At 37.6% G+C, this 21704-nt stretch overlaps 1 protein-coding gene across 2 annotated transcripts; it reads right to left on the bottom strand.

The window, feature by feature from the left end:
- Window positions 1–348: 348 nt before the first annotated feature.
- Window positions 349–4085, bottom strand: LOC145110969 (uncharacterized). 2 transcript variants are annotated; one of them, XM_079047273.1, is made up of 14 exons: window positions 3850–4083; window positions 3165–3320; window positions 3016–3067; window positions 2822–2929; window positions 2587–2671; window positions 2434–2488; window positions 2269–2328; window positions 2077–2175; window positions 1892–2002; window positions 1745–1822; window positions 1520–1636; window positions 1272–1421; window positions 969–1069; window positions 349–835 (listed from the first exon to the last, which is right to left on the bottom strand). In XM_079047273.1, exons 1-14 carry the CDS (start codon window positions 3910–3912, stop codon window positions 553–555), a joined length of 1518 nt encoding a protein of 505 aa, XP_078903399.1. In that variant the 5' UTR covers window positions 3913–4083; the 3' UTR covers window positions 349–552. The 2 variants fall into 2 exon arrangements, with proteins under 2 accessions (XP_078903399.1, XP_078903400.1); XM_079047274.1 differs by lacking the exon at window positions 1272–1421 and having other exon boundaries at window positions 3850–4085.
- Window positions 4086–21704: the final 17619 nt, after the last annotated feature.

Here is a 21704-nt window from a genome sequence, read left to right as displayed (position 1 = left end):
ATACGCCACCCGCACGTCCCCACAATATATTGTCATGTTTCATCCCTATACTTTTTTGTTTCACACTTTGGTCACAAGACTTTGGTATATTTGCATGTTTACTCCATACACTTTCGTAGTTACGCAAGTTCGGCCCCTCCGCGAAATGGAGATAATAACTTCGTGGTTAGAACTCTAAATACACAAACTCTTGTATAGGTCAACATCAACATGATTATAATTTTGACCCAATAATAACTGTTAATGGTTTAGTTTGTGTTATTATCTGTTTTATTTCACACATGAACTGAAGAACACACTTTTATTGATCAAACAAAAACATAAATTTCTAAGTAAAAGAAAAGCAACTAAACTCTAAAATCACTTGGGTTTTATAGAAATAAACAGAACATGGTCGAAAAGCTCTACTAATTCTAAACATTTACTTACATTTAATTTCCTTTCCATATATATACATATATAAAACCATGTTATAAAGCTTAAAATCAACTAAAAAACCGAGTTGATTTTTTTTATTTGGTAATCAGATCTCTTATTTGACTCTACTGTTTTTCAAGCCACAACTGGCGGTGTTCCGGGAGGAATGGCCGCAGCACCATTTTTTCCGGCGGACATGCATAGAGCTTCTGAGTAAGAAAGCACCGAGTCAAGATCAATGTGACAACTCAACTCGTTGATGTATTTGAAAAGGGTATCAAAGTCCATTAGCTCCCCCATTATTTTAACCCTATGTGTTTTTAGGATTGCAATGCATATGTAAAGATGAAGATGTTCACTTGGATAATGAGTCCATAAAATCTCCCACAATCTCATTATTTCTTCGTATTCGAATTCCCTGACATAATCATTTTATAATTAATACAAGATAACATAATCCATATTATTTTATAAACTTTGTCCTCCTTTTATAGATTTTACGATTTTGACCCTATGTGTTTTTATTAATTATACAAGAAACTCTGGTTTACCTTTTGAATTGTACAAGAATCCATCGGAAACAGAATAAATAATTCAAGCAGTTGTTCTCCTCAAAATAATCGTGCAATGGTTTGTCTAGAATCTCCATCAACTGCCATGTCAAACACTCAAATTACATATTTACCCTCATTCTCATGATCACAAAGTATAAATGATTATCTTGAATTTGAATTTGAAACCATATTATTTAAAGTCAAACACTCGCTCTCAATCTCTTGTGATAAACACAACCTAAATGTATAATGTTTATGAAAAACACACACACTCACACACAAAGGTGAGAGAGAAAGAACCTTTGACAATGCAAAAAATTGAAATTTCATGCCACTTTGATCATGTTTAAAATTTGGCCCAAATCGTTCCATTAAATAAACAAAACACCAAAAAGCTTCTGACTCATCCTCCATGACATAAAGAATTGGGGATAAGAAATCATTCATACCCTGTAAAAGTTTATTATTATATTTCATTTGTTAACAAAAATAAATAAAAACTAATATTATCTCAAGGGAGTTAAATGAATTAGTAAAAAAATTATCACCTGACAATAACCAATTTCAAAGTTATAAAATGAGTATGTCATTAAAATATGACGAAGAGTATTCACGTTTTCATTGTCATCTCCTTCATAGAATGGTAGCATTCGATCAGTTCTTACCTTGAAAAAAAAAATACAAAATAATTTAATTAACATTTATAGAAATAAAAAGTCGAGAAATTTAGTGAAGAATATGTTGTTATAGAAATTTAGTGAAGAAATTTATACCACATCTTTATCAATAAGAAACTTTGTTTCTTTAAATTGGGTTTCTTTTATTGATTGCTCTGTGGAAATGGAAATACTCTGCAATTGGAAAATAAATAATTATTTCAGAAATTAAAAAAAGAAAATTGTTGCTAATTAATGACAAACCTGCCATTCGTTTTTTAGGGTTTCATATTCCGATTTCTTAATAGTGGAAAGATAATGCCTCTGTGTAAATGTAGAATCATACGCATAATATCCCAATAAGAATTTCCAAATCTGAAATTAAATAACATTAAATTTGTAGTTTGTGCTCGATTTGAAAAAATTAAAACATTTAAATAAATAAAAACCTCTTTACGTAAACTATGATCCACTCCTCCATAAAAAATTATCTTCTTTAAATCACTTGGAGACACAACTCGACCTTCAGCATCCAAAAACATTCCCCACTGCATAAAAAATTTTCAGCTGTTAGGCCAATTTTGTAAAAACGTCTAAACATGAGGGGTAATCTAGCAATTTATCGAAAAAGCAAGGTATACCTCTTCAAGTTGTAATGGAGATTGTCGTGGTTTTCCCCATACCAATGATATTTTTTCAAACTGTCGATAAAAATAAAAAGTAAAAAAACACAAGTTTAAACAATTATTAATTATACACCGACAAGGATTTAAAATATTAAATTAGTTAAAAAAAAAAAATTTCACCTGAAGAGGATCTTGGAAGTTATTTATATGAAATAAATTTGTATCTTCTGATGACCTGTGAATTAAAAACATTTGAGTTAAATAGTTAATCATATCAACATATTTTTGTTACTAATAAATTATGTTATATAATAATAGAATAGAATAACAAACCTAACAATATAAACATGTTGTTTAATTGTAGCTAGAAATTCTTGTACTCCTCCATTGTAGAAGTAAAGTGGAGGATATGCTAAACCTGTATAAAGCTTTTAGTCATATACATGAAAAAAAAATATCAATGTACTTTTATTTTTTTTCTAATTATAGCAGTGAAAATTGCTTTGTATTAAAAGACATTGCTATAAATAGGAAGATTTTTCAAAGTAGAATGTTGCTATAATCATACCAGATGATAGAATAACAACAGCATATTGCCACCCAATTTTTGGAGTGTGCACTCGAATTGATTGGATATCAGTAAAAGACACTGGTTTTATGGTGTATAAATTTTTGTCTGCATAAAAAATCACATCAAATTTTTTATATAAAGCATAGTGTTATTATGTATATAACTATATATAATTATATATATACAATAACCTCTTTCAGAAAGCCTAGCATTTGAGTTTCGGCTTTTATAAGGTATCCAAGTCTATTTTGAAAAGAAAAAAAAATTATTATTAATATAAATATATTGATTGAAGATGTATAGCTCAAAGACAAGTATTTTTACAATGAAAGTATATTACCATAAATAGTGAAGAATCTTGTTTAATCAGTTTTAACTTCCCACTGATTCTGTCAGCTGCATATTGAGTTGGATTAATTGTGATTTTCTCCTTCAAGTAGACTATTTCTGCGTTTTCTAGATCACTAAAAGAGCTTTTCTTACTACTTAACATGCCCTATAACACAAAAAAATATTCGAAATTATTGAATTTTATAAAATACATGGGATATGAAATTAAGATTTAAGACCACAAAAGAGCATGAACTTTATGGCATAAAGACAAATACTGCTATGAAGGGTGGTCTATGAAGGCCTATGAGAAGTATCAAAACATTTTATCTTCGGAATACATCCAAATAATGCTATGTGACAAAATTACACGATTGATTTCTTGTTTTGATCAAGTTTAGATTTCTGAAAATTTTCGTAAATCAGCAGCAGGCTGCATAATTGGTGGTGATAGATGATTGGATGCAGATAGCAAGCAATGGATGCTCATTAAACCATATCAATTTCACGCCTAAAAACTCATATAAAATTAAATTTCACCGTAGCTTTCACAATTGTCCATGATAACCTAAACTCCTAATCAACCGGTTGTACTCTACAACTATAATCAATCAAATTATTCTAATCATAGTTTTTGCTAGAGGTGATTTCTTCGGTAATCAAATAATACTGTAATTATGATGTGTGTTGCTTACTTCTTGAGATGCGGCGGCGTAATCAGCGTCATCGGATAAATCCTGAACCTCCATTTTGAGCATCGCCGCCGGGAGAGGGAGTTGATGATGATAAGCTGGATTCGGAAATCGAGATGCTTCAGCAACTTATTCTCGAAGAAATAGTAGTGGAAGTAAGCTTCCATGTCATAGAAACTAGACTCCTCTTTTTCCCCTTTTTTCTTGACTTTGAAAAGGTTTCCTGTTTTCAAGACCTTAACAAACATAAACGTGCGTACGATCATATTTTGCATGATATGTATACAATTATACTTAAAAAACTTTCAATTTTTCTTTTTTAATATTATTATTATTATTATTATTATTATTTTATGAATTTCCAATTATTATTAGGAGTTATAGTAGGCAATTGTTTTTAGGCCATCCACAATGGGAGTTGTATGAGGGTTTAATGGATTAAATGTGAATATAATATAGAGGAGAGAGCGTGTGGAGTTGAATGACCATTGATCGGTGCAATAGAATTGTAATGAAAATTTATGAATTTTTTAAGAATTAAATTGAATGTGTATATTCTCTTTCCTACATGACAATCCATACAACTCTCTGTGGATTTAATCCATTGGAGATGGTTTTAGTGAGATCGTTTTTCTGTGAGTGTCAAATCGAAAAGAGGTTATATTTATGAGCTAACCACTAAAATTATGGTAATTACCTAAAAACCAAAACTTATGCATGTTATGAAGACGATACAACATTCATTTTGGACTTGAGAGGTTTTGCCTTTTATCTCCACATTACAACTAAGGAGTGTTATAATGTGGTCGGTATGGATCAATGTTATAACATCATAAATTTGTCACCTCACATGCCACATTACACTATTAATATCATAACTAAAGCGGGGTGGTGTTCACGTGTTGAGAGAGAGAGAGAGAGAGAGAGATGACGGTTCATTGTGTGCAAACAAGACTTACCTTTAAGAGAAGGGGGCGGTGTTCCAACTGTTATATCGGCGTCGTGGAGATGCCACGTAGACGCCTCCACGACATTGTTGTCTCATACTGCATAGTCTAATAGATGTACGAGTTAGGCAAAGGCCCGTGACAAAAAAAATAATAAAAAATAAATAAATAATAAATAGAAATAAATAAAGTGGGCATAATTTTAGCCTAGTGTATTATAAGCTTAGTATTATGGGAAATTAAGTAATCTAACGTTTATAAATGAGTTTTTTTAAAGAAAATAATCATTTTTTTTAGTTTTTGAAAAATAACCACTTTCTCCGGAGTGCCTTCATTCCGGAGTATTGTTATTCAAAGAAATCTTTTTATATTTTTTTGGGATTCCGAATGCTACATTTTGAAGTGTTTAATGTCACCATTTTTTCAATAAAATGTCTAATTTAATACACTAATATTATTTATAGTTCACATTACTATGTTTTTTTTGTTAGATTTAAGTAAAAAGCAAATTTTTTCTCGAAATTCCGAAATTATTAATTTGATTTCAGACTTGTTCTTGAAATTCTGGATGTTTTTTTTTTTGAAATCGGAAACTTCAACCTGAAATGTACTTTTTGTCAGAATTTTTTTTTCTTAATCCAAAATGCCCATTTTCCGACAAAATGGTTAGTTTTGCTAAAAATAATTTGGGTTATTTTCTTCTAATACACATTCAAATGTGGTTAGATTACTCAATTTCCATAGTATTATTTTTGCCTAAAATTAGTTCAACCCAATAAGGCTGGAGGGAGTGGTGTCACAAGAACCGCACTCCCTCCATTGACATATAGGAGCTACATCATTTATACCACACAAATTGTGGTTCTTTACCACACCTAGGGTGTGGGATTATGGTAGAGAAAGAGAGAGGTGAGAGAAAGGAGAAGAGAGAGAAATACACATGAATGAAGAGAGAGAGAGAGAGAGAGAGAGAGAGAAAGAAAGGAGTGCGGCACTATTTGGGTGAAGAGAGAGAGAAAGTGTGGTAGAAACCATAGAGAGGGGGCGGTGTTTTGGTTGATGATGTGGTGGAACCGCGGTTGAAACCGCGCCCACTCCCCCTGGTCTAACTTGTGTGTTGGAGCTTTAGTTCCCATCTTCCCTACTGGTAATAACTTAAATCAAGGCAATGGCACAAGAATTTGAAATGCTTGGATTGTAATCAGCAATGAGCGCCTAGAATAACGAAGAGTCAAAAGTAAGGATGTCAAAAAAAAAAAAAAAACTTATACCTGAAGATTTCGGTTAGGGTATATGATTTTCGGGAGGGTTAGAAATCACGTCATTAGTTGGTTCCAGGCCGTGAATGGGACTATAGGAGAACCCTTCCCAAACATGAAAATACATTTTAACCCTCATATTCCTTGGATTCAGAGGGTGTTTAAGATTTCATTTTGAAGTTTGAAAGAACTTTTACAAAAAATGATTTATTGACTTATGGTAGTGGGAAAATATTTTTTTTTAAATGTTTGGATTAGCTTTTATGGTGGGAAAAAATCAATAAATTGTTTTTTAAAAAGTATTTGCTTAGTTTATATTTGTTTTAATGAATATTTTAGGGTAACGTTATATTTTACAACCCAAAAGTTATAAATAGTTCTAAAAAAAATTAGAATTACTAATTTGTTGTAATAGCTCGTTAGTGTAATACTCGTACATCATATTGATGAACATATTATCATCATCATCGTTGGACGTTTCGAATGGATCCATAATTTTTTTGAGAAGGTATTGAAATTGTATAAAACATAGAGAAAGAGAAGAATGGTGTGAATAAAATTGGGATATATGATATGTATTTATAGGTAAAAAAATATTGATTAATTAATATTTTTTTTTTGAAAAATTGACCGTTAATAGTCAAAGTAAGTGGTGATTGGTTGATACCCGACAGTCTAAGTGCGTGTTTCGGCACGGGAGGGACGTTTGAGAGCTTCTAGCTTCTAGCGTTTGACAAAACGTTCCATTTTAAACAGAAAGTGTCGTTCGACACTACAAGCTTCTAACGTTCAGTTTAAATAGAACGCTCCAAATTCAAATGCTACTTCATGTTGCGTTTAACAAAACGCTATCAGCTAGAAGCTATCCGCTAACATCTATTTTTACCGAACACACACGCCCCTGACTCCCAGACACTCACGCCCTCTAGCCCTAGTCGTCTCTTTCGTTGTTTCCTAATTCCCTGAATTTTTGAGAAGCACCAATCACGCTACCCTTGACTCCACCGGTGACCGAACCACCGCCAGTGCCAATTAAGCTCTGATTTCTGAATATCCACAGGTTTGCTTTTTTGTTGACATTTTTTAGTATGTTTCCTGAGGATTGTTCCATGCCTGACTGTGTAAAGAGAACTGAAAAAGTTGAAGAATCATACCCTTTCTTGATGGCATCCATACAACTCATTCTTCAAGATGTGTTGGCATTCGAACATGTCTTTCAGTTTCTTCTTGCTTAATGATTAACCCCATTTTAAAGTCAAAATATTCAATTATTTGCTCATAATTATTTGTTTTCATGCTCAATATATCGTGTATAATGTAAGCAGGCTTCAAAGCAGCTAAGAAGCACGTAAACTCCATTTTGGGTGACGTTCCCGTATCTGAAACGGCCAGGAAACGGATATGCCATGGAAACGTTTATGTGACGTATCGGGTATCCAAGAAACGTTTTTTGTGAACTTTCCGCAAAGTTTTCATTTTTTTAGGTTTTGCATGGGCTTTTTAAGTCCAAAAAGGCTAATAGGCTTATACTAATCGTTATTACCCTACAGGCCTAAACCAATCGACTCTTAACCTGTGTCTACTGCCTCGTCTCATCGATCACTCATGATCAGATGATCAATCGATCACCAAACCATTCACCAATTCATAAATCAGATCGATTATGATGGCTTCTAAAGAACATGAAATACAATGATCATCATCAACTACATTAATAGACCAATCGGATTTTGAAAATCATTTGATTATTGATAATTAATTACTTTTGAAATATTTTATATTTTTGGAGTTTACACTTTACGTCTATATATATATATATATATATATATATATATATATATATATATATATATATATATATATATATATATATATATATATATATATATATTGGAATTTCTTTAATATACATATGTTTTTTTAATATTTTTACATTATCGTATCCGTATCTTGAATTTTTTAGTTTTGCAATTCCGTTCCGTATCCGTTTCCTGTTGCCGTATCCATTACCGTGCAACTCAGCAAAAAAGTGAAGATGGAAAACGATGTAGGACCAATCAGCAAGATACCACATCTTGCTTATATGTAAGTATGAAATTGTTATAGGAGGTTTTGGAGTGATATCAGGCATAAGTCTTTGTAGGTTGTTTATTTCTTTATTTTTGGTGAAAAGGGGAATCAAATATGTACATCAAATTTATTGGTTTTGTATTTGCTTATGTGGAAGATCTTGAAACAAGACTTTGTTTATTTGACAATCATGTTATAGGATTTAACTTAACGTGATATTATGTCACACCCCCAAAACAAGGATGGCGGAAACGTCCGGGGTGGAGGACTTCATGTATAGTATCATAACGAGTATAATAGTGATCAAAGTATATACAACCATCATAAATATAATCGAGAAAGTTACATGGTTTCATGAGTTACATGTTTCAAAATCGATTATAATATAATGATAAAATGTTTTGTCTGACGCCGTAGCGTTCCATCCTCAAAAGATGGTGGTTACATGTTTTTATTGATTACCTGAGAATACAAGTAATTTTGAAAGAATGTCAACAATTAAGTTGGTGAGTGCATAGGCTTTTGTATGTAGAGTTGAAATCCTTTCTTTGTAAATGTAGTGTATGTTAAAAAAAAATCCGATATTTTCCTTATAAAATGAGTTGTAGTCTTAAGACTCAAAGATCGAAATGTACAGGTATTTTTCCATACTTATGATAGTAAGTGCAGTTTTAAACAAATAAAACCCTTATGAATGTAAGAATTCCACGTAAACTATATGTGTCATTGTTTCCCTATGTGAGTTATTATAACCGTGCAATTGACATAGTAAGCCTGTTACGGCATACTTCGGGCGTCCGAATGTTTTGACAATTGTCACCCCAGACCTGCCGGTCTAGCTGTTGCATGCAGCTAAGGTGTGGGATTGTCAGTCCCAATATAGATCTATACACAAGTATCACGCTCTCCCTACAGGAGACTATGGTTATAATACAGGACTTTAACTAGTACTCTAAAGAATACTATGAAGTAATGTCTCACAAATTTGATTCAACGAGTTTACGTGTAGTGTGAAATGAAAACCCTTTTTGTAGTATGAATGAAACCTTCCTTAGTGTGTTCATAGTGTTATTGTACCATAAACTATACCTATTATAGTTTATCATGTGTGTTTGTACTGATGGAAGACCCTTATGTGAATGATTATTTCTGTTTCATGGAAGTAAACTAACACGAAATACAATCAATATGTAGCTATTTATTGTTATACACTTTGCTCAACATGTTACAAAGTGTTAATGAACTTATAAACTATTTTACTAGTTTTAACTTTTCTGTGACTGTTTTTGGAAAATTCATAGAAAAATCACTATAAGTCGATAACTGAATCCGTAAACAGTAACCTGCGAACCTTCAGTCCACTTTTTGGCTTCTTTCTTCCGTTTTGAGCTGTTCTCGACCAAGGGAAGGTTCGGGATGGTACGGATGTTCATATAAACGTTGGAAAATGTGACTTTTATTACCAAGAGGTTTGAGAGAGATTAGGAGAGATTTTTGGGAGAGATTTGGGAGAGATAGAGTGGGAGAGATTGAGAGGGACTTCGTTTGTAGACTTTGTTAGTGTTGGCCCCATAATGCAAGGTTCGTAAACCCCATTATGCCTTGTTATGAGTGTTTTAAGCCCCCGAAGGGTACATAATAGTGCTTTATAGAGTCATTACATAACTCACTCTGGTTAGGGTTTAAAAGTTTCTGAACATATGAAACTTCCGAGTGATACTTTGTATTAAGATAGAGAGTTGTACATTAGTAAACATAGTGTAAGCCCTAACATACAAGCACTATTTGAGTTTACCGGTTTGACTCGTTGACTTTGTTTGACTTTGACTTGACCAGAAATTGATGGTTGTCACATCATCACCCCCGTTAGAGGGAATTTCGTACCGAAATTAGAGTTTCGACTAGGACTTCAAGGGTTGGGGAAAAGATGTGGGTATTTTTGTTTCATCTGATCTTCGCGTTCCCAGGTGAACTCGGGTCCTCGTTTTGCGTTCCATCAGACCTTTACAATGGGAATGCGACTTTGTTTCGTTCTTTTGATCTCTCGATCCATGATTTCTACCGGTTCTTCTACGAAGTGGAGACTCTCGTTGATTTCAATTTCGTCAAGAGGGATGACGAGAGTCTCATCGGACAAGCACTTCTTTAAGTTGGACACATGAAAGGTAGGGTGTACATTATTGAGTTCTTGCGGCAATCGAAGTATGTATGCTACCGGGCCAATCCTGGCGAGGATCTTGAACGGCCCGATATACATTGGATTTAGTTTCCCATGTTTTCCAAAACGTATCAGTCCCTTCCATGGTGATACTTTTAACAGCACTCGGTCTCCAACCTGGAATTCCAAGGGCTTCCGTCTATTATCTGCATAACTCTTCTGTCTGTCTCTAGAAGCCTTCAATCATTCTCGAATTTGAACAATCTTCTCGGTCATTTCTCTTATGATCTCCGGGCCAGTGAGAGTGTTGTTTGGGACTTGCCCCTTAGCTAGTTGCGTGTCACCCACTTCAGCCCAACACAGCGGTGATCTACACTTGCGGCCATAGAGGGCTTCGAATGGGGCAACTTTCATGCTAGTGTGATAGTTGTTATTGTATGAGAATTCGATAAGTGGTAAATAGGTATCCCAAGCTTTACCAAAATATATCACACAAGCTCTTAGCATGTCTTCTAGCGTTTTTATAGTTCTCTCACTCTGCCCGTCGGTTTGTGGGTGGTAGGCTGTACTCATGTCCAACCTAGTTCCCAGGTATTTTTGAAGTGACTGCCAGAACCGTGAGGTAAATCGACTATCCCTGTCGGAGATAATGGATATTGGTACGCCATGCAGTCGCACGATCTCCTTAATGTATGTCCTGGTCAATTTCTCCATCTTGTCGGTTTCCTTTATTGGTAGGAAGTGTGCGGATTTTGTCAACCTGTCAATGATCACCCAAATGGTATCGAGACCACCCGTTGTCTTGGGTAACTTGGTTATGAAATCCATTGTGATCCGCTTCCACTTCCACTCGGGTATCTCTGGTTGTTGCAACAAACATGAGGGCTTTTTGTGACATCCCCATTTTCACGGCCAGAAAAGACCGGTTTCGTTTATGCTTTTAAAATAAAACAGAGTAATCTTTCAAAAGGTGTTGCAGAATTTGTCCCCAAAACAAAATATGATAAAAATTTATCAAAGCATTTCTTAAAGAAATGTATTTTTCATTTCATTACAAAACTCGGGATGTCCACATCGATACAAACCAAAAGCATAAACAGTACAATATAGGCCTTACAACAATTATTTACATATACTGGCCTATAATCCATAATCCCTCGTCATCGTCCAATTATGCTCTTGTTCCACTACCTGTAATATAGAAAATTGAGTGGGTCAGGCTTGGGAGCCTGGTGAGCACATAGGGTTTTCAACCCACAATAAATAAATTTATTAAGTTTAGTCATCAAACAATCAACCCAATTTCCCATCCCCATTATCTTCTTTATTCTTAAAGATCTTAAGAATCATTTGTCCTTCATTCATTCATTCCAAAGGATTATCCTAAGGAATAGGCATGAAGTCCATCGCTGCCAGGGTTCTTAAATTACAACTGGTGAACACGTAGTTTAAAACATCTGGTAAACACTCAGTTCAAAAATACTTAATGAACACCTAGTTCAAAAACACCAAGTGAACACTCAGTTCAAAAACACCTCATGAGCACATAGTTCAAAAATATCTGATGATCACATAGTTCAAAGACACTGGATGAACACATCGTTCAAAAATACCTACAGATTACGAGCCTGTTAACGTTCCACTGGACTGTTTAGATAAGTCCGTGGTCGTCATCTATATTCCGCTAGATGACTGGAACATCGTCAACATCGAGACCTCTCATCATTTTATTTCATCACACATCAACTATTTCATCTACCCATGTTCTACCCAACATATTTGTAGATAAAAATACATATACAGTTTAAATCATTCTAAACATGTATAAAACATTCATTCAACATCCATCTCATATAAACAAACTATATATATATATATATATATATATATATATATATATATATATACACACACATAGCATGTATTTTATATAAAATACTTCATATCTATGTGTAAGATGAAAGTGACTATACACGCACTTGATAAGACGGTGATTGGACAGCACTTCGTCCCTTAAAACAATCTTTTTCGATGAAATCGGGATGTTTTCTCAAAAACCGGGCTCTGCGCGGGCAGAGTTTCGACTCGAAAAACTATTTTCTCGGGATCTTCGGGCTCTCTGGGGCTTGCTTACGATGCTAGGATGATATTCTAGGCTTGGGGGTATTTAGGATAGCTTGAAATGAAGTAGGGGGTGTAAAAGTGTCAATTTAACAACCATAAATCGGGCAGCCTCGCATCCTATTTATAGTAGCCGAAGCACCTAATTACGCTGGGCGTAATTCCTGGTACGCGGGGCGTAATGCCTTGCAAGGCTCTTCGTTGGGCGTACGCTTTCGTACGCTGGGCGTACGAAGGGATCAGCTCGGACGCGTCAAGGCTACGAACACGTGTGCATCATGCGAAGGAGTAGGCGACGTGGCCAACCTCGGACCGTGTACACGAGTACGTTGGGCGTACTCCGATTTTTTCAAACTTCAAAAATTCATAACTTTCGCATACGAGCTCCGTTTTTGACGTTCTTTATATCAACGTGTAGGTGAGACCGTGCTCTACAACTTTTGTTTAGACTCCATCGGCTAATTTTGACTTTATTTTTAAAGTTATATTTTTAACAGACTGGGACAGGAAAAGTCCGTTAAAAATTCATAACTTCTTCATCCGACATCCATTTTCGTCTGTCTTTTTACCGTTAAACTACTATCAACGAGATCTTCGATTCTCGTTTAGGTTGTGTCGGCTAAAAATCGCTCGATCTATATTTCGAATTCCGGGCTGCATACTGCTATGCCAAATCTTAGAAAATTCATAACTCCCTCATACGAAGTCAGATTTGGACATTCTTTTTATGCACGCTCTCGGTTTAACGTGTACTACGACTTTCATTTAGATCGTTAAGGCTAAAAAGCACTTTATCGTAAACTCACTTTTTACGTCACACAGCGTCATGTCGGTTCTGTCGCGAAACTTCGACAGGTCATAACTTCTTCGTTACTCGGATTTCGGTATTCTTTATATCTCCGGAATCTTTGTTTCAACCACTACAATTTTCTTTATAGATATCGGGTTTATCTAACATTTACTTTCGATGCTTATTTTTATCCTTGACTTATTAAATCATAATAATTAAGTATAAAACACATAATACTCAAATAATTCATTCTTATTATTTCAAAACGAGTTACAAAGGTTGGCCTAGACTATTACATCATCTTTAATGCCTAGCCTAGAAACACGGGAGTTACACTTTTGGTATTCTACCTTGACCTTGGCGCAAGTCAGGCACTTGCTCACAAAGGTAACAATTTCGACTTTCATGTTCGGCCACCAATAAAGTTTCTTAAGGTCCAGATACATCTTGTATGCACCGGGATGTACGGAGTATCAAGTTTTGTGTGCTTCGTTCATCACGACGTCCCTGAATCCACCGAACTTCGGTGTCCAGATCCGATTCATAAGATAACAAACTCTGTCGTCGCATTCGTAATTATACCCATCGCCGCTGCCTCATGTTGATCTCATTTTGATTGAGTATGTGCTGAAGGCTTTAATGATCGGTGAAGATAGTACATTTCGTTCCGTAGAGGTAGTGCCTCCAGATCTTTAGAGCGAATACTACTGCTCCCAGTTCGAGGTCGTGTGTGGCGTAGTTCACCTCGTGCGTTTTAGTTGTCTCGAGGCGTAGGCAATGACATTTCCTCGTTGCATTAACACACATCCAAGACCCTTGTTCGACGCGTCGTAGTAGACCACAAAGTCTTCGGTTCCTTCTGGTAGAGATAAAATCGGGGCGATGCACAGGGCCTGCTTTAGCGTTTGGAATGCGGTTTCTTGCTTTTATCCCCAGTTGAAAGTTACACCCTTCTGAGTCAGGGTGGTAAGTGGTTTGGCAATCTTAGAGAAGTTTTGGATGAACCTCCGGTAGTAGCCAGCGAGGCCGAAGAATCGACGGATTTCTGTAGGCGTCCTTGGTGCTGACCAGTTCTCGATCGCCTTGATTTTGGAGGGATCCACGTGTATCCCTTCTCGGTCGCCTTGATTTTGGAGGGATCCACGTGTATCCCTTCCTTTCTAACCACATGCCCGAGGAAGTCCACTTCTCAGATCCAAAATTCACACTTTGAGAATTTTGCATATAATTTATCCGCCCTTAACGTCTCCAATACTTGTCGTAGGTGTTGGCTGTGCTCTTCTTTACTCCTTGAATAGACCAGAATGTCGTCTATGAAGACAATCATGAACTTGTCTAAGTAAGGCCGACACACCCGGTTCATTAGATCCATGAACACCGCGGGTGCGTTTGTTAATCTGAAGGGCATCACTACAAACTCGTAGTGACCGTACCAGGTTCTGAATGCCGGTTTAGGAACATCTTCCTCCTGAACTCGTAGCTGATGATATCCCGACCTTAGATTGATTTTTGAGAAGTAAGTTGCTCCTTGGAGTTGGTCGAATAGGTCGTCGATTCGGGGTAGAGGGTATCGGTTTTTGATGGTAAGCTTATTCAGTTCGCGGTAGTCGATGCACATGCGGAACGATCCATCCTTCTTTTTCACGAACAGGACCGGTGCTCCCCAAGGCGAGAAGCTCGGTCTAATGAATCCTTTTCTTAACAGTTCGTTCAGTTGGCTGGATAATTCTTGCATCTCGGCTGGCGTTAGGCGGTATGGCGCTTTGGCTACGGGGGTAGCTCCAGGAATTAGGTCGATTCGGAATTCGACTTGTCATGCGGGTGGAACTCCGGGAAGATCTTCTGGAAATACGTCGGGGAAATTACAGACCTCCGGAATGTCCTTGATGTCCTTCACCTCTTGTTTATTATCCACTACGTGGGCTAAGAAGGCGTTGTATTCCTTGCGGAGATACTTTTGGGCTTTGACGCAAGAGATGATTTATAGGTTTGTACTAGGTTTGTCGCCATAAATGACGAGAGTTTCGCCACTTGGCAGATTAAGGCGAACGACCCTTTCGTAACACAGAATGTCGGCACGATTAGAATTTAACCAATCCATGCCAACGATGATGTCAAATCTTTTTATTGTGATAGGCATTAGGTCGATTTTGAATGATTGGTTGTCTAGAGTGAGGGTACACCCTGTGTATATATCGTTAGTGCGCTCTGCCTTTCCATTTGCCATTTCTACGACGTATGTATCTTTTAATGATTAGGGATTTTGTTTAAGTAATTGTTTGAATTCGTGGCTAACGAAACTCCTCTCCGCTCCACTATCGAATAATATGTATGCATATGAGTTATTGAGGAGAAACGTACCGGTAACCACCGTGGGATCTTCCATTGCTTCTTCGTGCCCTAATGCCAAGACCCTTCCAACACCGTCGACATTTGTGCTTCTTGCTTTTAGGCAGTCTCTTTTGTAATGCCCGGTCTCCCCACAGCCGTAGCAGGCTCGGCTTGCCCCGACGTTGGCGGGCGGGGTGGCTTGTTGGGCTGGCGCCTTGCAGAAGCGGGCTGTATGACCTTTCTTGTTACAGTTGCTGCAGTGCATCTCTCGACAAGGGCCAGTATAGTGAAAGTTGCACTTGTTACATTTGGGGAGGGTCCCAGCATACTGCCTCAGGGGTGCTGGAGCGGCAGGGGTAGTGGCAGCGCGAACCGCCACTATTTGTTGCTTCTTGGCGGAATCGTGGGCTGGCTGGTTCTTCTTGTTGTTCCAGAACTTCCTTTTGTTGTTTCCCCCTTTCGCTAGCTCGGGGGTGGCTGCCACGGTGCCATGGCTGACCCTATGGTCAATGAGTTGTTGTGACAAATGTTTGGCACTCTCAAAGGTAGTCGGTTTTGAAGCCAACACATTCCCTTGAATCTGGGGGGTTAGTCCCCAGATGTATTTCTCCACCTTTTTACTCTCCGGGGTGACCATCCCGGGACATAGTATGGCCAGATCGCTGAACCTGGCTGTATAAGATGTGATGTCAGAACCGGTCATTTTGAGGCCCTAGAGTTCCTGTTCCAATTTCTGAACTTCGACCCGTGGGCAATATTCTGCTAGCATTAAAGTCTTTAAGTCCTCCCAGCTCATTGCATTCGCCACTAGGAGATTCAATGACTTTACATGACCATTCCAACAGGTAAGGGCTCGGTCGGAGAACGTGCAAGATGCAAATTTGACTTTGCTCGCTTCGCGGCATGAACAAATCTCTAAGACTGATTCAGTCTTCTCGAACCAATGCATCAGAGTGATGATGCCCCCGCTTCCATTGAAGGATTTGGGTTTGCCATTTGTAAAATCTTTGTAGGAACATTCCTTTGAGCGTCCCTGACTGTCTTCTTGGTTAGAGTGCGTAGTACCATTTCCCTTTCCACCAGTACCATTTGTACTGATTTGTGACATCGCGGCTGCAACAGCTGCTGTCACGGCAGCTTGGAAAACGGTGGGGTCAAATTGTGGAGATGGTGGCGGAGGTGGCGGCGGAGTGTTGTTGAAACGCCTGGGATTTTTCCGCAGTGGCATATTTCTGCCACAAGTTTTTAAAGACGAAAAGATGGCAAGTCTTTAATAGTAACGATAAGTCGGTTGTTATTGGACTAGATTATCTGTATTATGTCCCGACTTTAAAGTATTTGCAAGAAATTCATAATGAAAATCCATATGATTGAACTTATGAATTTAATAGTAATGTCTCAATGAAATCTTGTGACTTGATCCATACTAGGTCCATAATAGATCGTTGGCGAGCGGGGTGGCTTGTTGGGCTGGCGCCTTGCAGAAGCGGGTTGTATGACCTTTCTTGTTGCAGTTGCTGCATTGCATCTCTCGACAAGGGCCAGTGTGGTGAAAGCTGCACTTGTTACATTTGGGGAGGGTCCCAGCATACTGCCTCAGGGGTGCTGGAGCGGCAGGGGTAGTGGCAGCGCGAACCGCCACTATTTGTTGCTTCTTGGCGGAATCGTGGGCTGGCTGGTTCTTCTTGTTGTTCCAGAACTTCCTTTTGTTGTTTCCCCCTTTCGCTAGCTCGGGGGATGGCTGCCACGGTGCCATGGCTGACCCTATGGTCAATGAGTTGTTGTGACAAATGTTTGGCACTGTCAAAGGTAGTCGGTTTTGAAGCCAACACGTTCCCTTGAATCTGGGGGGTTAGTCCCCAGATGTATTTCTCCACCTTTTTACTCTCCGGGGTGACCATCCCGGGACATAGTATGGCCAGATCGCTGAACCTGGCCGTATAAGATGTGATGTCAGAACCGGTCATTTTGAGGCCCTAGAGTTCCTGTTCCAATTTCTGAACTTCGACCCTTGGGCAATATTCTGCTAGCATTAAAGTCTTTAAGTCCTCCCACCTCATTGCATTCGCCACTAGGAGATTCAATGACTTTACATGACCATTCCAACAGGTAAGGGCTCGGTCGGAGAAAGTGCAAGATGCAAATTTGACTTTGCTCGCTTCGGGGCATCAACAAATCTCGAAGACTGATTCAGTCTTCTCGAACCAATGCATCAGAGTGATGACGCCCCCGCTTCCGTTGAAGGATTTGGGTTTGCCATTTGTAAAATCTTTGTAGGAACATTCCTTTGAGCGTCCCTGACTGTCTTCCTGGTTAGAGTGCGTAGTACCATTTCCCGTTCCACCAGTACCATTTGTACTGATTTGTGACATCGCGGCTGCAACAGCTGCTGTCACGACAGCTTGGAAAACGGTGGGGTCAAATTGTGGAGATGGTGGCGGAGGTGGTGGCGGAGCGTTGTTGAAACGCCTAGGATTTTTCCGCGGTGGCATATTTCTGCCACAAGTTTTTAAAGACGAAAAGATGGCAAGTCTGTAATAGTAGCGATAAGTCGGTTGTTATTGGACTAGATTATCTGTATTATGTCCCGAGTTTATAGTATTTGCAAGAAATTCATAATGAAAATCCATATGATTGAACTTATGAATTTAATTGTAATGTCTCAATGAAATCTTGTGACTTGATCCATACTAGGTCCATCCACAATCGCTTGGTGTATGCTAGTTGTGTATAACTAAGATTTAATAGATCGTTGAATCTAATGGGTCTGCCCTAAGCTCACAACCAAACAAGGAACAAGGCCTAAAGCAGAACCACCATTTCTAAATCGATGGAATCATAATTATATACAACGTTACTGCATACACTAAGTAATCGTAGATTTACCATAAGTAACAATATACACTGTTATGAATTTAGTAGTAACACTCCCAATGAAATATAATATGCCCGCCAATTTCATTGATATGGTTTAGTACATAGTGTTTGGAAAATTTGACCTTGATGCAGGTCTACATCACATCAATGCAAGGAAAATTTTTGACAGCATTACGATCCTTCGACTAGTGTAATCACTTAATCGCAGGATCGAACCTACACACAGAGAAGAGTAGCACCAACGCATACTCGTAAACCTAATCTATAAAGATTTGTGAGTAGTATGAACCCTACTCACGGCGACCAGTCCCCTGCGGTCCCTGAGACGAAGTCGAGGCGCCCTGTAGTTCTGCTAAGTGACGCTCGGCTGCAGTCACCCTCTCCTCGAGAGCCGAGTGCCTTTCCTAATACTCCCTTTCCTCTACCCGAGCGGTGGTAGGGTCCTCAATGAGTCGATCAATGGAATAGTAATCTCTCTCTAGGTCCCGAGTAAGCGCGTCGGTGGCTTCTGCAGCAGCGCTCAGCCCACGAACTCGGTTCGCCATTGCTCTATTTTGATCCCCAAGGTCTGTGAGTTGCTGGATCACGACTGGGAGGGCTTTGTCAGCTGGTCCTCCATGGTTGAGGTCATAGTAACCTCGTTGTTCGCCAAATAGTGAACGCTGTCACTGGTTACGACTCCACCTCTTGATGTCTGCCACCCAACAGGGCATAGGTCTATTGTAGCCGAAACGGTTCGCGGGAGCCCTGGCAACATAAGGAGGGTTGATGACCTCTGGCTCTTCTTCTGACTCCTCTTCGTCTTCTTCTTCCTCCAGTTCCTTTTCAAGTTCATCTTCTTCGGGCTCTTCCTCTTCGTTTTCTTCAGGGTCCTCATTGGGATATTCTTCGGGCTCTTCCTCGAACACTTCCTCAGGGTCTTCTTCTGGTTCCTCTTCTATCCATCCCCCGTTTCCTTGATTCGGGAAATAGGGGTCTCCCGGTAAGTGGAATCCTGCCATGACGTATGTGCGAGAATAGGGGTGTAAGAGGCACATAATGAATCTAGAAATATTGCGCTAAAGCAACATAAAATACTCATATAGTATTTTAAACGTTATGTTCGGTTCTTAGTGCATTTCTTGTATGAGTGATGTTAGGTTGTTAGACTTGTTGTCCACTACGACTATTCCCCAGCACATGCAAATCACTTCTCGGAAAAATATAGTTGATCAGGCTATATTCATCCCAGACTTCATTTACATATCCCAAGGTATACTTGCAATGTACAACTCATCCCTTTTAATTTTGTATTTTCCTAGTTACGAAACTATCCTGGCATGTATGCATGTACTTATACTTTTCGTAAAAATATTATTTTATTTCTAAAAGTATAGTTGTATGAAAAATGTTTAGTCATAGAGTTTTAGTCCCATTGCGTTTATAGTTGGTATATCTTATATGGTTCGATTTACTTAGTTCACTATAAACAATGCTCTGGTACCAATCTGTCACACCCCCAAACCAAGGATGGCGGTCCGGGGGTGGAGGACTTCATGTATAGTATCATAACAACGAGTATAATAGTGATCAAAGTAAATACAACCATCATAAATATAACTGAGAAAGTTACATGGTTTCATGAGTTACATGTTTCAAAATCGATTACAATATAGTGATTAAATGTTTTGTCTGACACCGTAGCGTTCCATCCTCAAAAGCTGGTAGTTACCTGTTTTTATTGATTATTTGAGAATACAAGTAATTTTGAAAGACTGTCAACAATTAAGTTGGTGAGTGCATAAGCTTTTGTATGTAGAGTTGAAATCCTTTCTTTGTAAATGTAGTGTATGTTCAATAAAAATCTGATATTTTCCTTATAAAATGAGTTGTAGTCTTAAGACTCAAAGACCGAAATGTACAAGTATTTTTCCATACTTATGATAGTAAGTGCAGTTTTAAACAAATAAACCCCTTATGAATGTAAGAATTCCCCGTAAACTATATGTGTCGTTTCCCTATGTGAGTTATTATAACCGTGCAATTGACATAGTAAGCCTGTTACGACGTACTTCGGGCGTCAGAATGTTTTGACAATTGTCACCCCAGACCTGCCGGTCTAGTTGTTGCACGCAGCTAAGGTGTGGGATTGTCATTCCCAATATAGATCTATACACAAGTATTACGCTCTCCCTACAGGAGACTATGGTTATAATACAGGACTTTAACTAGTACTCTAAAGAATACAATGAAGTAATATCTCACAAATTTGATTCAACGAGTTAACGTGTAGTGTGAAATGAAAACCCTTTTTGTAGTATGAATGAAATTCCTTAGTGTGTTCATAGTGTTAATGTACCATAAACTATACCTATTATAGTTTATCATGTGTGTTTGTACTGATGGAAGACCCTTATGTGAATGATTATTTATGTTTCATGGAAGTAAAATAACACGAAATACAATCAATATGTAGCTATTTATTGCTATACACTTTGCTCAACATGTTACAAAGTGTTAATGTACTTATAAACTATTTTACTAGTTTTAACTTTTCTGTCACTTTTTTTGGAAAATTCATAGAAAAATCACTGTAAGTTGAAAACTGAATCCGTAAACTCTGAGAGTTTTTAAAATGTGTCTAGTTTATTCATAATTTTTATTATGATTTTTAGTGGTCTCTAACCAGTGTGAAAATGTCCATCTTCACAGACTGGTCCGAAATCATTTTTGAAATGATATGCAGTTTTGTAAAAATCGCCATAAATTGTAGAAAAATCGTATGAATGTGTACAAGTAGTCATTTGAAAGGTATAAACCTGAACTATTTTCATATTAAACAGTTTTGAAAAATATTAAGTTTAAGATGGTCAAAACAGTTCGTGAATAGACCATAACGTTTCTGTTGAAAGCTGTTGGTTGAGTTAGAATATGTTTTGGTGTTGTAACTTGTATTCTCCCCCTTAAAACTTGAAGAAAAACATGAAAAGATAGGGGTATGAACTCACCTTGTGTGATTTCCTGAGGTGGAAGGTTGAAGAAGGAGAGTTTCAAGTCAAGAACGCTTGAAGGATGCTTGAAGATTTGAAGATCCTAAGAACAAATATGTCGATATTTGTGTAAATGATCCATGATTTGTATGGAGAAGTGTTGAATATTTAGGAGTAGGATGAAGATACTTAACAAGAATGGAGGAAAAGCTCGAGAACTTCCTGGGGAATTTGAGTTCAATATATATATATATATATATATATATATATATATATATATATATATATATATATATATAGAGAGAGAGAGAGAGAGAAAGTTTGTTTTTGGAGGAA

Source organism: Lactuca virosa, chromosome 5, assembly GCF_052849685.1.
Source record: "Lactuca virosa cultivar CGN04683 chromosome 5, Lactuca_virosa_CGN04683_v6, whole genome shotgun sequence".
Taxonomy (NCBI): Eukaryota; Viridiplantae; Streptophyta; class Magnoliopsida; order Asterales; family Asteraceae; genus Lactuca; species Lactuca virosa.
The sequence above is the reverse complement of the archived record's forward strand: the minus strand, read 5'-3'. Positions and strand labels throughout refer to the sequence as shown.

Coding starts and splice junctions, on each gene's coding strand:
- LOC145110969 (XM_079047273.1), bottom strand. CDS start 3,912: ATGCTCAAAATGGAGGTTCAGGATTTATCCGATGACGCTGATTACGCC. Junction 2,329..2,433: donor ACTTCCAAGATCCTCTTCAG/GTGAAATTTTTT, acceptor TTTTATCGACAG/TTTGAAAAAATATCATTGGT. Junction 1,070..1,271: donor AATTTTTTGCATTGTCAAAG/GTTCTTTCTCTC, acceptor TTGACATGGCAG/TTGATGGAGATTCTAGACAA.